Source organism: Cricetulus griseus, chromosome 4 (assembly GCF_003668045.3).
Source record: "Cricetulus griseus strain 17A/GY chromosome 4, alternate assembly CriGri-PICRH-1.0, whole genome shotgun sequence".
Lineage (NCBI taxonomy): Eukaryota > Metazoa > Chordata > Mammalia > Rodentia > Cricetidae > Cricetulus > Cricetulus griseus.
In genome coordinates this window covers 8,805,827-8,825,631 of record NC_048597.1, presented here as the reverse complement: position 1 = coordinate 8,825,631, position 19,805 = coordinate 8,805,827, and the positions used below count along the sequence as shown (strand labels likewise).

The 19,805-nt window shown below is 38.6% G+C and overlaps 1 protein-coding gene across 1 annotated transcript; it reads right to left on the bottom strand.

Annotated features, from left to right (window-relative positions):
- Positions 1 to 2,406: 2,406 nt before the first annotated feature.
- LOC100761318 (keratin-associated protein 26-1-like) lies at positions 2,407 to 2,958 on the bottom strand. The gene has a single exon (XM_027413314.1). It carries the CDS (start codon positions 2,956 to 2,958, stop codon positions 2,407 to 2,409), a length of 552 nt encoding a protein of 183 aa, XP_027269115.1.
- Positions 2,959 to 19,805: the final 16,847 nt, after the last annotated feature.

Genomic DNA, 19,805 nt, shown 5'->3' with positions numbered 1-19,805 from the left:
TATCTACCACCTATCTATATTTAATCTATTTATAAATATTCTAGGTGTAGAGATAGGTAGATGCATAGATAAATACATAGAAAGATATACCAGACATTTTGTTTGAAATTCCAAATGCAGGCCTTCTTGCTTGTAAAATTGTGATGACTTTCTTTCAGTAAAAGAGTGTTACAGAGACCTGTCAGTGTGGAAATGCATAAGAAGACCCTGACTTGCAGCATTTACTCTCTTCAATCCTGCTAGAAAAGTGAATGCATGCTAGTGATGACAAAAAAAGTCATAATCCCTGGTTGTATATATCACCTTGTTTGGTAAGTGGTCACTTCAGAAATATACAGGATTTCCAATTTGAAAGTAACAAGTGATAAATTAACAATAAAAAAACCTGTTGTTTTAGACCAAAGAACTACAGTCTACCATCATTGTACCTGTTGAAAATGAAACTGAATGTATATGGGATTTTTTTAAACCAAAGCAGGAACATTAGGTGTTCAGACCTTGCAAATTTTTACGAAGTTCAAATTCAGCAGAACTCTGCTATAAATTAAAGTATTACTGAGAAAACATTTGCTGTTTTCTTTCATTCCCTTAATTAGTCTTAGGTTAGCCCCTATGCCAAATTGTGGTATATTCTAAAAATTCTATATTCCTATTTTTCTGGACTTAGAAAATTGCATCTGCTGTAATAGCATCTCTTATAGACAGGTAAAGCCATGGAAATGGGTTCCATGCTGACTATGTTGTAGGGAGTGCTCCCAGTATGTCTCTTGGTAGCCACATCATAGTGACACATCTGCCAATTACTCTTTAAATGACCGCATAAAGACCCTAATGGACTCTAACAGTGACATCAGAAGATGCAGTTGGCAAAATCTAAACTAATACTTTTTTGTGGACTTCAGGTAATATAAATCTGTGAGCTTATCTTATAACACTGTTATTAGGATTATCCTATCAAAATGAATCTCCCTGCTTCTGGAAGGACTTTTTTTGCCTTGCTTTTTTTGTTGTTGTTTGTTTGTTTGTTTTGCATTGTTTTGAGACAGGGTTTCTCCTGTGTAACAGCTGTGGTTGACCTGGAACTCACTCTATAGACCAGGCTGGTCTCAAACTCACAGATATCTACCTCTGTTTGCCTTCCAAGTACTGTGATTAAAAGTGCCCCGCCACCATGTCCAGATTCCTGAAAGTTCTTAACATCAGATTGCAAATGAAGCCAAGCACACAGACATGTGGACATGTTGACAGGTTACTACCTTACTTTGATATATTATTTAGTTTCTTCCATTTTTAAAAGAAATCTGTCTCTCTCCTCCCTCTCCTCTCTCTCTCTTCTTTCCCTCTCCTCTCTCTCTACCTTCTCTCTCTGTTTCCTCTCTCTCTCTCCCTCTCTCCCACTCCTGTCTGCTCTCTCTCCCTCTCTCTCTCTCCCTCTCTCTGTCCCTCTCTCTCTCTCCCTCTATCTGTCCCTCTCTCTCTCTCTCCCTCTCTCTCTCTGTCCCTCTCTCTGTCCCTCTCTCTGTCCCTCTCTCTCTCCCTCTCTCTATCTCTCTCTCTCTCTCTCTCTCTCTCTCTCTCCCTCTCTCCCCTGTATCCCTGTATATCTCTGTGATGCAAGTGGCTGTTGATGCACGCCATGTGTGTGAAGGGCAGGGGACAGCTTCCTGAAGTTGATGTTTTCCTTCTTCTTTGTGTCATAGGCTCCAGAACTAGAACTCAGTTCAGAAGTCTTTCACAGCAAGCACCTTCATGCACTGAGCCAGTTTTTTGAGCCTTACTTTTATTGTTTCATAGATGTCCTTTTAAAAATCTTTTAAAAACATTGCTTTTTTACATGGGTCTTTAAAAAAACTCCTGGAGCCGGGCGTTGGTGGCTCACGCCTTTAATCCCAGCACTCGGGAGACAGAGGCAGGAAGATCTCTGTGAGTCCAAGGCCAGCCTGGTCTCCAGAGCGAGTGCTAGGATAGGCTCCAAAGCTACACAGAGAAACCCTGTCTCAAAAAAAAAAAAAAAACTCCTGGAAATATTTAATATTCTCCATAGTTAATCCCAAATAACCATTATTTTCACCTAAAGTAGCCGATGTCCATAGCTTCCAAGGAGAAAACCAGGGACAAATTACATACATGTAAATGATGACACGTGATAAGCATGATCTTAATGCAAAGCCATGATTTATTTAGAATGAACACAGAAGAAAACCATTTTACCAAAGTAGAACAATATCAAGCTTTGAAAAAAATACTAAAGTAAGTAATACACATCCCTAAGGCACCAAGAAGTTCAGTTGAAGAGAATTACTATAGAATGAGAACACACAATATAGCCCATGGAACAACAGCTCTCCCTGTGATGCTGGCTGATATGTTTTCGAATATCTTTTTCTCAGCTACTCATGAATTCCTTTAGTACGAATAACGGCAACCACTCAAGCAAGAGGAGTATGGTTGAAACCTGCCATACGTATAGCTTGTGGGCCTGTAGTAGTCAGGTATGCAACTAAAAGGCTGGCATCCATAGGTCAGGTTTCTCAGTGGTAGACGATCATAGGTCAGGTAGTCCAAGGGTTGACAGCCATAAGACTGGTAACGTGGAAGGTAGCAACGCAAAGGTTTTCTACAGGATCTTGCACGGCCACAGCTGGAATTGCAGGATGAGACAGGAAGACAGCTATTTCCCTCCTGGGATCCAGATACCCCTGAAGTAACTGGAGAGCCAACTGAAGGGCTGCTAGTGTTCCTGCTGCAGCTGGTCGATTGGCAGTTCCTGTGTTCACTGCAGGGCTCATGGCAGTTGTCACATGGTGTGTTGCTGCCCAGGCTGCTGGTAGGAGAGCGAGGGGCTTCTCTACACCTCATCTCAGTGGAGCAAAGGCCAGTGGGTGAGGAGGCAGGAACATGACCAGAGTTTCTCAGAGAAGAGGAGCTGCAGGCTTCTGAGCAGCAGTTATTGGACATGATAGCAATAAAAAGATAGACAACCAGGCCTGGAACAAGTTGCTGTTTGTTACATGCCAGACTTCTTTATATACCCTTGGTGCTGGGTGTTGGTTCTGTCTATAGTGCATCCTCCTGGCATCTCATTAGAATGTCATTCAGTTGCCTACTAAGCAGTCCACCCACTAACTCATAAAAGTTACATGATCAGTGTCACATCTTTGCAGTGACTGCCATTTCAAAGTCAATCTGGTCCTCTTCATCTAATTTCTAACTAGAAGCAATTTTCCTCTGACAGTCTTAACAGTTTCTCAAAGTTACTGTTAAAAACCCACCAGTGCCTCCATATAATTGGTGGTAATTTACTCAAAGTCATTTATTACTAAAATAAAAAGGAATATATCTTAATGTTTAAAGTGTTAAGAGCATATTGGAGAAGTGATAAATAAAATCGAGAAAATTGATGTCAGACACATAGTATTTCTTTGGAAAGTTAAACTAAATCGATAGCCCATGCAACCACTGGGAAGCCTAATTTAGATACTGTTTTCCCGTGTATCTTTCCCAGTAAGGAATGGTGAGCAGAAAATCCTGGCAAAATTTTATGAAGATCCACACCCAAAGAGTATGTGTCACTGTTCTGTCTTTTATTAGAATGAAACTGCAGGTGTTAGCATACTTCTTTTGGTAGATGCCGTGTTCCAAGAGAGCCACATCTCCTTCACTGTAGACCTAAGTGAGTTGCAGAAATAAACTATAAATAGAAAGCCTGCCCTTTTTCTAGCCATTTTTCCTACCATTTCCCAAATGAGTATCTTCTCATACACAAAATGTTTTTAATTAGCTCATGTTTTCCATATCTGTGAAAGAGAACAGAGAAAGGCAGTCTAGTTTCTTTTTCTTGTCAGACATTTAGAGTCACAATGTATGCTTGGAAAGGAAGTAAAGATTCCTAGTCTATTCTGCCTATCAAAATCATGTGATTAATTATATCACCATACTCTACAACTCAACCTAGGCCATGCCATTTAGGGGTCCTTGAAGAGCTTCATTTCAGGAGAGTGCTTGCTTGCACCAATTGCATCTGGGAACATGCTCTTTGGGGTACCTGTTGGGGTAAGGAAATGATAGACCTTAGCTAGTTTTCTTAGTCCCATATTTCAGTTTTTACCTTCCCAAAGCAACAACACATAACATTTTTGGCCCAAGACAATATAGCCAGAGCTTGTACTCTTCAATCATTATATTCTCAGCTGCAATGTTTTTAAGCTTAAATTCCTGCATATAAAAACACCATCACATTTCAAACAAGCTCACCAGTAATTAATGAAAAAAACCTGGGTGGAAAGTTTGGGCCATTCTCTACCAAGGAAGTCCTCAGCCTGGTTGGCTATAAGCTTGACCTTAAGCATGGAAATCCAATATAGCCAGCACTGAGCCTTGGTTTTGTTTGTTTGTTAGTTTGTTTTGTTTTTGGTTTTGTTTTTGTTTTTTTCAAGACAGGGTTTCTCTGTGGCTTTGGAGGCTGTCCTGGAACTAGCTCTTGTAGACCAGGCTGGTCTCGAACTCACAGAGATCTGTCTGCCTCTCCCTCCCGAGTGCTGGGATTAAAGGCGTGTGCCACCACCGCCCGGCCAGAGCCTTGTTTTCATTTTTTTTTCACTGATGGCTACGGCAAACATCAATATGAAGGTAAAAAACTATCTTCTTTTACTGAGGAAGAAAATTCCTTTGCCATGAGAACACTCATAGCTAACTTCTCTTGTTAGAAATTCTAAATGTGTCTCAGGGCTTAGTCATTAGAATTTACTAACTCTAGAGTCATCTTTTCTTTCTGTGTCATCAGGAAGCATCCTCATTGCGTTTACATGTATTCCAGGTGTGTATTTCAGCAGCCCAGTTTATTGAAATCCCTTTAACACTGGGAACACTAGAAACGCACATTTTATGAGTCCTCATCAAACCCCAAATGGATTGAGACAGGTCATGATTCTGGAGAGAGCTGCTTAGCAGCACACCTCCCCTTCTTTGCATTGGATCTCGGATGGCTAAGTAACAACATACCTTCCCTTCTCTGCATTGGATTCTTGGAGGCTTTTTAAAAATCTTGTTTACTCTTTGAGAATGCCATACATGAATATTGAGTATTTTGATTAAGTCCAGTCCACAATCTCTCTCCTCCAATATGTGCTTTATCTTCCTACCTCCTTTATCGTCCCAACTCCAGATTCTTTGTTTTGAAACCTCCTGACTCTGCTTCGTGCTGCCTCTGCAGATGTGGACATAGGGCCATCTCTGGAGCATGGATAGGGCCCCCAGACGTGCATCTCCGAAGATAACCAACTCTCATTCTAATAGTAGCCATCGGTTGACAGTAGCTCCCCAATTAGAAGTGGGAGATATTTTCTTTATTTTTTTCTCACAGTAGTCAACAGACTAATCTAGAAAACAGTCACCACAGCATTATGGATTTCCCAGTTCCATAAAGTTGTCTAATATGAGAGTCACACATGATTTAAGTCCTCATATGTGAGTTTATACATGTGTGATGTGGATTTGTTTGTTAAATTTATCAGTAATTAATTAAATATGTGGTTATTCTGCTGTCATATTGGATAGGAGATATCCTGGATTACCATAGGCCATTGCCGCATCCACCACTGAAGACCCATGGTGGAGTTAGCTGGGCATAACTATTAATAAGATAAATGAATTCCTTCTGTCAGTCACTGAGTACACTGCATATGTTTGGTGGGGTATATAATTGGAATTTACCTATGATATACTGTATTTGTAACTAACTGTATAGAAAATCTCTGTTCTAAAAATCAACAGAGAAGAAATGTTACTACCTCTGTCCTCTGAACCCAACATAAGTAGAACAGGAAACAAACACAAACTCCTCATAGTTCTCATTGCCTTCTAAGGATCAGTACGTTTATACAGTGATTAATTTGCTTTGTGTGCATTGATTGGGACAGATGTTGAAGTTTGTGTAGAAGACCTGGAAGGACTAGATTTATTTTTCTTTAGAATTTTTCTTTCAAAGTCTTAGAACCAAATTAAATGAAAAAAAAAAGACTAGTGAAGAAGGAACACGGGGCTGGTATGAGAAAGGCACACAGTGTAGCTACAGCTTTAACAACCTTGACAGTCATGTAACATTAACTCTTGTAGAGGGAGGGCAATGGCATGCTACATATGGCCTCTGGGTTGATGGTTAGTGAGCAAGTAACAGCAGGAATAGGAGGCTCATTGGGTCGTAATTCCCAGAATATCAGAATATATAAGAGGACATAGTTTTAACAGGCTCTGGGGGTCGCAGGAATCAGAGTCAGTGATAGCCAAAAGTGAGAAGAACAAATAATCCTACCTCCCACAGCAACCCTACTGGGATTTTACACTGTGGATTTGGAAAGCTAGTGGGTACCTTACAATGAATTTATTGTTTCACAGTATTTTTCCATCTGGATGTAATTTTTCTATATCTTTAATTTATTAGTCTTTTCCTCCACAGTGTCTGATCTGTTGGTGGGATTCACTGTGTTCCCCACCTCGGTCCTTGTAGCTTTATTTATGGAAGTTTGACCTGGATCTCTCTTTTTATCTTTCACCTCTCTATTTACCATGGATATATTTCTTCTAACTCTGGAAGCATAGAAGCACAGTAAACTTACTCTTTTTAAGGCTTTTCTTAGATAACTTTAGCATTGGTATCATCTGTGCTCTGGTTTTGATTGACTTGATATATATATATATATATATATATATATATATCGAATCTTATTTCCATGTTTCCTTGCATGCTTTGTATACATCACTTGGTTGCCAGATGTTGTTATTAAACATTTTGCCTGGTGCACATTTCTGTGTTCCTGTAAACACTCCCAAGCTTTGTTCTGGGGTTAAGGTGATTTACATGGAAACAGTTTGGTCCTTTTGAGTGTTGCTCCCATGGAACATTAAGTGAAATTCAATCAGTACTTAATCTTTGATTGTTTTTGCCTAAGCAAAACATCCCTTTGATTCCTCTGCCAATTTTCTGTTATATCTGGAGGGAAATGTAATGATTTCCAGACACTTGAGCTACTAGTTTCTTTGATAATTGTATCAGGCGGCCTTTCTCCAACTTAACAAGTTTCCTTCACCTGTATGGATTGATCATTAAGCTGTAGGGAAGGCTCTGGTGAGCTTTGCAGATCCTTATAACTCTCCCCAAGTCCCCCTGCATTTCCAGGAAGTGACCCTTCATCTCCCCTTTGCTGGGTAACTCCAAACAGTTAGCCTCCTGTACTTTGTTCAGTTTTATGATTATTTCAACACACAAATGCTGCCTACTATTCCATTTTGTCTAGAAGAAATCCAAATCAATTAATTTGAATCTCTACTTTCATATGGGTAAATAAATATATGTATGAGAAAGAAAACCAATTACTCCTATTTTGGAGATAATTAAATATAAGTCTCATGCTTATAGCAGCATTTCTTTTTAAGGCAAAGATCCAGTTTGTGCCCAATAATTACTATTTTCATTTTACTTTGTCTCCTTTTCCAGTCATATTTGTTTGGAGAACAGTTTATCAGGGCACTTTTAAAGGATGTTAAACCACTTTAAAGCAAATAAGCTAACTATTTTAACTTTTCTTATACAAATATGAATATATATTTTTCATCTATAAATTATTAATTATTTTCAGTGGACTCTGATAATAAGCTCAGCTAAAAACTTATGAAGTCAGCACAGTATTTAAAGACTAACTCACAGGAAATCTACATTGGTTCACTAATTATGACCAGTGTCAGAACCAATATAATCTATTACTAATAAATGCAGATTCAATAAAAATCCATATTACTTTCAATAATTTTTCAATAAATCTGAACCAGTTGTAAAATAAAATATTTGACAAAGACAATGGACTAACTTTTTAACTATTAACAAACCAAAAAGATTTGTTTATTTAGCATCCTTATAGGTTTCTCCAACTAGGACTTATGTAAGTTATAGCTTTCTACACTTTTTGTGTTGTGCTTTTGTTTTGTTTAGGGACAGGGTCTGATGTAGCCCAGTGTGAAATGCACTATCTACCTGAGGCTGATCTTGAACTTCTGACCCTTCAGTTTTCATTTCAGTGGAATTCTAGATGTTGTAGCACCATGCCCAGTTTATATCTACTATAGGAAAATCCACTGATAACTAAGCTGTGTCCCCATCTGCTGAGCTACAATTCACTGATAATCTGTTTTAACCCCATCAAACCATTTTCCATAATTAACCTTACTTTTTTCAGGGAAAGTTTCTGAGACAGGAATCCAAGTTTGTTTTGTTTACTTCTTTTTCTATTTTGTTTTTGTCATTTGTTTTTATTTATTTCCCCCATTTGTAAAGATTCACTTTAAACTCTACTCAATTGGAGTCACAGAATCTGTAAGAAGTAGAGCTGAGTCTGTTACCCAGCTATTTGACATCTTATCTAGCATGTCACAGCTGGAGATGGCTCAGTTGTTAGGTTTCCTGAGGCCAAGCCTGACAGCCCCATTTCCATCCTCAGGGCCACAAGGTGGATGGAGAGAACAGAATCCCCACAACTCTCCTCTGACCTCCATTTGTACATCCTAGCACAAGCACTTGTGTGCGCATACACACACACACACACACACACACACACACACACACACACACACACAACAATGCAGAGGGAAAAAGAACACATACTTTTAAAAATTAAAATATCTTTCTCTCATGATAGAGGGTAAAATTCAGAACACTGTTTCTCATTGGGGTTTATGAAAAATGATGATAATATACCTACCTAAGTGATTCCGATCCTTCTCAAGATTCCATTCTCTCAGTTGGTTGTAGCATTCTAGATACTGCATTTCCTAGGAATCGAAGTGAATTCAGTTCTTCATGGTGATAAACTTCGTTACTACTTCCCTGAAAGTCATCAGGAAGTATCCAGATGAAGAGTAGAAAATACATGACAGTTCTGCAGCTGTATTTGCAAGGCATGAGTGGAAGCTATGCACAGTGTTCATGGCTGTTTTTCAGTGTCTTCAAGAGTTTTGTCATCTATTCCGTACAAAAGTAATAATGCTTGATCTTAACAAGTTACAGAGCACCAATTCATAACCACGGCCTCTAAATGGATTGTAGCATTACTCTGAGTGCACTAATTGAACTGATTTTTCAGGAATAGTCAGCAAAATATTTTTAAAACACAACTGTCCCATTATATTTTCATTCAGAAATTAGACAATTTACAAATGGCACAATTAATTAACTCTTGTTTATAACTTTTGCATAACTGGATTCTCAGCAACAGGGCTAGGGGTTATGCCATCTTTGGGAACTGTGAAAGGGTGGGGCTAACATCACAGACTGTTCTCTTCATTGACTCTGAACTAACAGGCTGAGCTCAAGCCACATTTACTTCTGTCCACCATGGTCTGAGAAAAGGTTCTGAGACAGGTTCTCATGCAAATATTTTATTAAAAGCAAAGTGGTCTTAGAATGCCCAACTTTACAGGAATCCAAACAGAACAACAGAGGATCTGGCCTGATTTTTAAAATTAATATTAATTAGGCAATAGAGAGGTGGCTAACTGGTTAAGAACACTGGCTGCTCTTGTAAAGGTCTTAGATTTGGTTACCAGCATCTACATGGAGATTCTCAACCATGAAACTCCAGTTCAAGGGAATCTGATGCCCCTTTCTGACCTTCTCAGGCACTGCACACACAGTGCATATGCATACATATATGTAAAGCATTGGCATACATAAAAATCAACAATAAAAAAGAAGAAAAAGCATGTTAATATAAATCGATTAATCAAAACAATAAAGTAGTTCTACTTGCCATCCCTTATCTAATGTGTCTTTGAATTGTCAACTTGACAAAACATAGAGAAACCTGGGAAGGCCGCCTTAGTCAGGAATTGTGCACTTCATGTTGGCTAGAGAGAATGCTTATAAGAGATTTTCTTGGGTTAAATGAGATTGAAAAAAACACCTTATCTGAGCAGTGGTGGTGCACACCTTTAATCCCAGCACTCAGGAGGCAGAGGCAGGTTGATCTCTGTGAGTTCAAGGACAGCCTGTTCTACAGAGTGAGTTCTAGGACAGCCAGGACTATTTTACAGAGAAAACTTGTCTACAAATAAACACAAACACAAAAACAAACAAACAAAAAGAAACTGGATTGTGGGCAGCAACATTTCATGGTCTAGATCCCACACTGAATATCAAAGAGATTGAGCAGTGTACTGGTGTGCATGCATTAATTTCTTACTCTCTGTCTTTTTAAGAAAGTTTGTAGACTTATTTACTTTTGTTTAGTGTGTATGGATGCTTTGTCTACATGTATATTTTTGGTGCCAGAAAGAGGATTGGATGCTTTGAACTGGAGTTATAGATGGTTATGAGCCACAATATGGATGCTGAGAATTGAACCTGGGTTCTCTGGAAGAGCAACAATTTCACTTAACCACTGAGCCATCTCTCCAGCCCATGGTTTGTTTTAACTATGGATGCATGTGACTAGTTGCTTCAAGTTCCCGCTGCCTTCATTTCTCCACTGTGACAGACGGTGACCTAGAGCTGTGAGCCACACAAATCCTTTCTGCCTTGAGTTACTTCTGTCCTGGCATTTTTACACAACAACAGAAAATCAAGCTAAGACACTGAGTGAACACAGTCCTCTTGTTCTTTGAAAGCATCATGAATTTGCTAGAATCATCAGATGAGAATTATCAACAGATATTCATGTAGACCTCAAGAATGTACACTCACTAGGAGTTGGGGGAAAACTGTTTTTCACATGGTGGATAGCATACAAACAGAACTTGTGGTAGACCCTAGACTGTTCTGCAAAATCTTTTAACTACTGGCACAAAAGGGAAATATTTTCCTAGTGGAGATTTACATTTATTTTATTATACTAGGTTACATAAGGCCATCTTAATACAAGTATAAATTGTACTAAGATCCTATTCCTGACCCACACCTCACTACCCTCCCGATTTGTGCCCCCTCCTCCCACCCATGTATTCTCTTAGTTCCTGAGAGTTTATGTGATGCATAGCAATCCATTCTAATATGAAACCCAAATCCTATATTGATTCTGCTTAACCAAGGAATTCTTAGAACATGTTATATACTCCAAAGAGAATGCAAACTTAAGAAAGCCCCCAGGTATGTAACCCAGAGCTTTAAGGGAACAGGGCAACTAGGTTAGTCTTTGGCCACTGCTATTCACATGGCCAATGACCACATTAGGAGACACAGATCAGAGGGAAGCCACTATTAGACATGTAACACACGGGCTGGAAGACCCGGAAGTGACACTGAAGGGAAGGAAGCTATTAATTGGGAACCTTGGGCATCTGGTGTAGGATGATGGGCAGACTAAACTGGGACATGGGGAAAAGCAGAAACAAAGTGAGTGCTTGACCGGATCTGGAAGAGGTCAACAAGAGGTTACGTGGCTGCTTAGCCTATGCTGCCCAGCTGGCAGCTGGCAGATTCACCACAGTTCTCTGGGCAGCAATCCAAGACCAAGACAAGCAAGTACTGATTAAACTGGGATCCCATCTTTGGTACAGAGAACAGACAGAGAGCAACATAGAGACAAGGAGTTAGTGATAATTCCCAAAGAGCTTGCTGTCATGTCCAGAGAAGGAGTGGCTGAAAAACCTGAGGCTAACAACCCAAGCATCCAAAGATTAGATGACGTTTCACCAAATGTGATTAAAGGCTTCTGAGTGCATTTCCAGGTCTAATTTCCTGCTTCCAGGCATTCTGTGCACACATTCTTTTCTGTGTTAAAGTGTTTGGTGTACCTGCAGTATCCCTTGCTAGACATCAAGATGCCAATGAGAGTGCCCTACAACCTCTTCATAGTCAAATACTGTTTTATTACAGATACTAACATGTAAGCATAAGGGCTATATCAAATAGTGTTCTGGGACCATAATTAACTAAAATCGAATTCCTTAGTTGAGCCTCTATCCCAGGCCTGAGAAGGAGGCTGAGACAGGACATGACAAGTCCAAACCCTGCCTAGTCTACAGAGTTCACAGCCAGCCTGGGTGACTTAGTGAGAACCTCTTTCTACACTTTTTTCCTAGATGCTGTGATAAAGGTATCCTATAGAAAGCAATTTAAAGGAGACGTATTTTGCTTGCCATTTCCAGGATACATTCTGTTATAATAGGGGATGCTGGCAAGGTCATGAGGCAGCTTTTCATAATGCATCCAGTTACAAAGCAGAGAGACATGGGGGTTGCTGCTTGGTAACATTTAACCTTCCGTTCTATCCAGGACTGTGTCCCCCCAAAAATGGTGGTGCCCACATACCCTACTCTTCTTATCTCAGTCAACCCAATCAAGAGACTACCCCATAGACAAGTCCAGAGACTAACTGCATCTAGATAACTCCTCATAGACATGTCCAGAGACTAACCCAATCTACATAATTCCACACAGTTATGTCCAGAGGCTAACTGAACCTAGAGAATTCCTCACAGACATATCCAGCTACTAACTGAATCTAGAGAATTCCTCACAGACATATCCAGCTACTAACTGAATCTAGACAATGCCTCACAGATGGGCCATGAGGTTCCTCTGCTAGACAGACTCTAAGCCTTATCTACTTAATGATACAAACCATTGCACATCTCCAAGAAACTGGTGGAAAGAAATGCTTCAGGTTTGATGGTTAGCTGGGGGAAGCTGCTTGCTCCACAGCCTGGTAACTTGAGTTCTATCCACAGATCCCATGATGAACAAGAAGATCTCACCCTCAAAAGTTGTCTTCTGACTCTGCTTGCATCCTGTGGTGGATCCGTGCCCACACTGACGTGGCAAACTTGTTTACCTGCTGAGCCAACACATCGATCTTCATTCTGTGATTGTTCCGTGTTTCAGTTTTTGTGTTGTTGCTGCCTTGGTTGGTTTCCAACACTAGGGATTATCTCTTAGGCTCCGAATGTTTAGTTCAAGACTCAACCACTGGGCTAAATCTATTGCCCTAGTTTTGTAGTTTGACTTTACATTTTTAAATCATTTCTTAAACACCTCCTTTATAAAAAGAGGCACCTATCCAAGAACAACAAAAGGAAACAAACATTTTCACAAAGGATAGTTTCGAAGGGTTTTTCATTGCTAAGCCATGTGTTGTTTTGAAAGCTACATTGAAATGTTGTAGAAAACAATGGAGCACATATGTGTATGCATATCACTTAGTGGTTTACACTCACATAGCTTTAACTGGATTCATCAAGCCAATGTACATGGATGATGTGTCCATGAAGCACAGTCCAATAGGAAATAGGAAAATTTGAATAGGAAAATTTGCATTTCATACTCTTGGATTTACATATATATATATATATATATATATATATATATATATATTTGCATTGCATTCTGAAAAGTATTAAAATGGAAATTGCTTTTCCTCAGCATTTCTTATGAAACTCTATAAATATTTTTTGTGGGGGGCTTTGAGGCAGGGTTTCTCTGTGGCTTTGGAGGTTGTCCTGGAACTAGCTCTTGTAGACCAGGCTGGTCTCAAACTCACAGAGATCTTCCTGCCTCTGCCTCCCTAGTGCTGGGATTAAAGACATGTGCTACCATCACCCAGCTGAAACTTTATAAATATTTTATTTTACAGAAAATATGGGTTCTTTGTACTGAATTCCCTGTCACATTTCAGGAAGGGGTGCCAGAGAGCATGGTGTCCAAAGGTCAGTGCTTGCTGCTGTATCCCAAGTATGCTGGAAATTGCAAACCAACTGCTTAGAAACAGAAAGATCTAGAGAATAGACATCTATGTAAATGTGGTTTGTTGGCCTGTAGAATAGCATCCAATATTTAACGAACATTCAAAACTGCTTTCTGAACAAAAGACATAGGATGAATATGTTTGGAGATTCAATTTTAAACATAAGTATCACATGTTTTACCAAGGTACTTTCACTCTCTACCCTGAAGGGTTTTTTTTTTGTGAAGTTGTTATTTTTCTGTTTGAAACTCCCAGTCTTTTCTTCTTTTTCAATATGGGAATGTCCGTAGGTATTGTTTAGAAAGCTTTGTACTTCCTGTGTTCTTTCCATAAGAAATTGAGCAAGGATGGCATGCTGGTTGTTAACTTCAAACCGAGTTTCTTCCAGCAGGATGCTTTAAGGGCTTTCCTTGCTTCCCATGCTTCAAAGCCCCATGTCATTCTAATCATGGGAGTGATGGCAAGTGGGTTTCCCCATAGGAAACAAGACAGCAGATGAGCTTTAACATACAGCAGTCTGCTAAGCCAGCCGTTGTGGAAGTTCTGTAACCAACTTGTAGGTCTGTGTTACAGGTATGTCTTGAAGGCAATTGCCACTCCAGAGACATAGTTCAAACTGAACTGATGACACCTTGCATTTTTCAACCAATAAGAACTTTATAAGGAAAATGTAAAGCATTTTCCTATTGCAATGAAGAAGGAGGGCTCATCAATACAACTATACATAGGCTCAGGAGTTGCATTTTGTGTGTGTTTATAATATTTTCTTGTGTGCTCTTTCTTGCCCATCATGTATTTAGGTATGACACTAGACCGCTTTTGTAGTAGGACTTACACTGGGATCAAGGATAGACCATGTGTGCTCAATAAGAATACTCCAGGGTAGAGGCAGCAAATTGTTGTTTAGGAGGGTGTTCTCTCAATCTGCCTTTACAATTGTTAATCTTACGTATCTAGACACAGCCCAATTTTACCACTGAATGTGCTACAAGTGCTCTTTCCTAAGAAAATTTAAATTCTTCAGGTCATGGAAATAAAATGATTTCAGTGTTTTCCATAGAGTCACCACCTGGGGTTAGTAGAAAACCTGGCTGCTTCTCTTTCCTGGAAAGTGGCCCATATTGAAAATCCTATTGTTAATAATTTTTAAATAATTGATAAGATATATTGACAGAGAACACAATGTATTATTCTAGAATTCTCTCAGGAAATGCTAGTGTCTTTAGATTTGAATGAGAAGGAACTCAGACAATGGAAGAGGAATTTCAAAGGTCCACTCTCTGTGACCCTCCAAACTCTGTAAGCCAATGGCCTGCTGATTATGATCAAAGAGGCACATCACACAAATTAGTGGGCAGACACTATGAGTTCTCATGAATGCTGTCTTTATTTCTCTATCTTAATGAATATCTCTTTTCTATGATTACTGAATGTGAGTTTTTCCTGTTTAAAAGGTTGTGTTTCATACTGCTATGTAATTTCCCATATATGTTATAATAGAGCTTGTCAGCAATGCCATAATTAAGTCAACACCTAACATGGCTAATAGAACATTTGTTGACGTGTATAATTTAGAAGGCTTGACAGTCTACTCCTGTGTTCTTCAGGGAAGCATCAAATAATGATACGGTATCAACAATTTTCATCATATGTACTTTATTTTAACATGAGTGTTTAAGAAGCTTACTATGCAGCATTGTAGAGGTCACTGGTATAAAGGTTATATTAAATACTATAAAATAGATTTGTATTCTTATGATACTGAAATATTGTACTTCAGTTGAAATAACTACGTGTCAAATGGCCATTTGCAGCACTGTTTGTGCTCAAGTGAGGGAGCTTCGTCAGACTGATATGTTTGATGCTGTAATTGACACTGTCATTGGAGGTGGGTGTGCTCTCAGTCTATCCTTGTGAAGATATTGTGATATGAAATTTGAAAGTTATGTGGTAGTTCATTTTGTGGTCTCTCATTTGCAGTATTGTCAGTGCATAGTGCATTTTATATGTGTCATATGATCACTAAACTTAACACTTTTGATACTCTGGAGACGCGGATGTCACAGAAAGGGCAGCCACCTCTTAGAAAAATGTCAGTCTTCCAGAATATAAAAATATTACTATGATATATATATATATATCATAGACACTTTCACTAATACAGAGGATTGTTGTCTAATTATGTATGTTCATAAGGGCAATTGATAGATACCCCAGAGTATTATCAACTGTGGGCTTTTAAATAGATTCTTGGTTTTATTGCCAGGCATATCTTTCAACACAAACTAGATTAAAAGGAGAAAACAGCATGCTTTTATACTTTGAACATTTTATTTTCCCAGTAGAAACAGAGAAATATTCCTGGTGAACATGTTCAGCAATAATTAATATCAATTAATGGCATATTCTTATTCATTAAGAAAATGTACTAGTTTCTTACCAAAATAATAGTGAAATAAGCTAAAAGATTGGAAAAATCCTAATAACTTGAAAGAAGACAAATGCCTGGACAAGATGAAGGAAGTATTTAAGAATGACCAGGGAAAATATATCAGAACTTTCAAAATTACGTATATGGTTATAAATTTCATGTGAAACTTACAATCAGGGTTATTTTCACATCCCCATATATAGCTTGGTGATTGGCTTACATTTAAGCCATGAGCAAGGCCTTTGCAAGGTATTATATGGTTACTTTTGTGTTGAAAGTTATTAAATGTCACTATCTGATCTGACATAGTTTGTATTTTGCAAACAAAGGGTTCAGTAACTCCTCAGGCAAATGTGTGACAGTTGCATTATCATCCCTTACCCGTGCCCTCCCACCTACCCTTCCAACTCTGTGACTTCAAGAACTGTTTGTAAGTTTGAACAATGCCATCGCAGGTTTCTATTCAGCCAAGAAGTAAATGGATAAATTAGAGCAACAAATTCCACTAAAGCTTCTAGAAAAGGATACTGTTGCTTGTCTCTGCTCACCTAATGACAGTTATAAGAAGAAAGAGCAGAACAAAGAAAGACAAAATGAAAAGAAGAAAGCACAGGTGAGGTGAGCAGCCTCCTTGTCCCCTTCATCGGCCATTTTCCTCTTAAAATCTTAAGTCCAAATCTGCAGTAACTCTAAAAAGAAACCACTGAGTGAATTGTGAATAAATCCCAAACATTATATTTTAAAGTTCATTATATATTTCAAGTTCTCACAGAAGAATCAGTCTACTTGTCTTTAGGGACTCTTGAGATTTTGTTGTTGTTGTTGTTGTTGTTTTATTTGAATTAGAAACAAGATTGTTTTACATGTCAATCCCAGTTCCCTCTCACTCCCCTCCTCCCCAACTAGCCCCCCAACTAAAACCCTACCTATCACATATTCTTTCTGCTCCCCAGGGATGGTAAGGCCTTCCATAGAGTGTCATCAGAGTCTATTGTATCCTTTGGGATAGGGGCTAGGACCACCCCTGTGTGTCTTGACTCAGGGAGTATCCTTCTATACGTTGTTGGTTTTTGTTTTGGCAAGATACTATAATTTACAGCAAGTCTCCATGGAATTTACATCCCTAATTAGAGGTCCATCTGGCTGAGTTTATTCCATTTTGGGGGGGAAATCACCAATGCTTACTATACACATTTTATACATGCCCAGCAAGGATGACCCTGCTGTTGGCTACAGGATCTAAACACTAAACACATTGGACAAGGTCTCTGCCACTGTTCTCCTCTCTCACTTTCCTCCTGCTGTATCAGCCACATTTCACTTTGTATCATGTTCAAGTTCCTACACTTGACCTTGGTCTCTGTGCCCAGAACACACCTCACTCAATCAAGCACAGGCTATCCTCTTCTCATCCTATAAGTACAATTTAATTGTTAATTTACACACACACACACACACACACACACTCTTTTATTGAAAATATTTTTTCATATAACATATCCCTTTTGTAAACAAAAGGTCTGTAGGTTACAGAAGAGAAAACAAAAATAAATAATTAAAAACTAAAAAGGATAAAATTTAAAAAGAAAAAATCCTGACACCATGTTATGAGATAAGGACTTTGAGTTAGTTTCCTGTTGGATATCTACTGTTGGGTATCTACTATTGGTTATCTACTGTTGACTATATACTATTGGGTAACTACTGTTGAGTATGTACTGTTGGATATCTACTGTTGGGTATCTACTATTGGTTATCTACTGTTGGGTATCTATTGTTGGATATCTACTGTTGGTTAACTACCATTGGATATCTACTGTTGGGTATCTATTGTTGGATATCTACTGTTGGGTATCTATTATTGGATATCTACTGTTAGGTATCTACCATTGGATATCTACTGTTGGTTAACTACCATTGGTTATCTACTGTTGGTTAACTACCATTGGTTATCTACTGTTGAGTATCTATTGCTGGATATCTACTGTTGGGTAACTACCTCATCTCCTCTGCCTCTCAACATTCTTTCTGCTTCCTCTCCCTTGAAGTTACCTGAGCCCTGAGGGGAGGGATGTGATGGAAACATCCAGATTAGGGCTGAGTGTTCCAAGGTCTCTCTCTCTCTCTCTCTCTCTCTCTCTCTCTCTCTCTCTCTCATCATCATCATCATCATCATCATCATCTTTGCATTTGCCGCTGTCTCTGTCTCTCTGTATGATACCTGAGAGTCTCTGTATCCGGTTCCATCTACTGCAGAAAAAACTAACTGGGAAGTGTTCTTTCTGTTTCTATTTTGTGGAATCTTTGAGGAGTTAATTCATCTTTGAAAATCTAGTAGAATTCTGGGCTAAAACCACCTGGTCTTGTTTTTTGTTGTTGTTGTTTTTGTTGCTATTTGCTTGTTTTTCTTTTGTTTTGGTTTTGTTTGATTGAAAGACCTTTAAATACTTCTCTTCCACAGGTGTCATAGATCTGTTTAAATTGCTTATCTGCCTGGTCTTTATTTAACTTTGCTAAAGTATCTACTGAGAAAATTATCCTCTTTTTTTAAAGATTTTCCAATTTTCTGGAATACAGATTTTAGGAGTGTTTACTCACAATTATCTGGATTTCCTTAGAATCTGTTTTTCTGACCCCTTTTCTGTCTCTGATTTTGTTAATTTGGACATTCTCTAAACCTTTTAGTTAATTCGGATAAGGGTTTGCCAGTTGATTTTCTCAAAGAACCAACTCTTTGTTTATTTTATTCTTTGTATTTGTTGTTCATGTTTTTATTTATTGATTTCAGCCCCAAGTTTTACTATTTCTTTCCATCTACTCGTTTTAGATATGATTTCTTCTTTTTACTCTAGAGCTTTCAGGTGTACTGTTAAGTTGCTATTATGACATCTATATTTAATATATGTATATTAAATAAAATGATAGTGTTATTGTGTGGGGGAGAGAGAAGCAGAGAGAGAGACTTGTAACATGGCAAAGGATATTAAATTTCTAAATGACCCTGGAATGTCTTATTTTCTCTTACTATGGTAATTGGAAGTTTTTTCTGGGTATAGTAGCCTGGGCTGGCAACTCTGATCTCTTAGATTCTTCAGGACATTTGTCCAGCCCCTTCTGGCATTTAGAGTCTCCATTGAGAAGTCAGATGTTATCCTAATAGGTCTGTCTTTATATGTAGTTTGGCCTTTTTTCCTTGCCACTTTTTTTATTTTTGGTTTTTCAAGACAGGGTTTCTTTGTGTGTAGGTTTGGAGCCTATCCTGGCACTTGCTCTGGAGACCAGGCTGGCCTTGAACTCACAGAGATTTGCCTGCCTCTGCCTCCTGAGTGCTGGGATTAAAGGAGTGTGCCACCAACGCCCAGCTTCCTTGCCACTTTCAATAGTCTTTTTGTTTGTTTGTTTGTTCTATATATTTAGTGTTTTAAAGATTACGTTTCAAGGGGAATTTCTTTTCTGGCCCAGTGTATTTGTTGTTCTGTGGATTTCTTATACCTTGATAAGCATCTCCTTATTTAGGTTAGGGGAATTATCTTCTAGGATTTTTATTGCAAATATTTTCTGTGCCTTTGACATTCTTCTATCCCTACTATTTCCAGATTTTTGTATTTTCATACTGTCCTAGATTTCCTGGATCTTTTGTTCCTGGG

Coding starts and splice junctions, on each gene's coding strand:
- LOC100761318 (XM_027413314.1), bottom strand. CDS start 2,958: ATGTCCAATAACTGCTGCTCAGAAGCCTGCAGCTCCTCTTCTCTGAGA.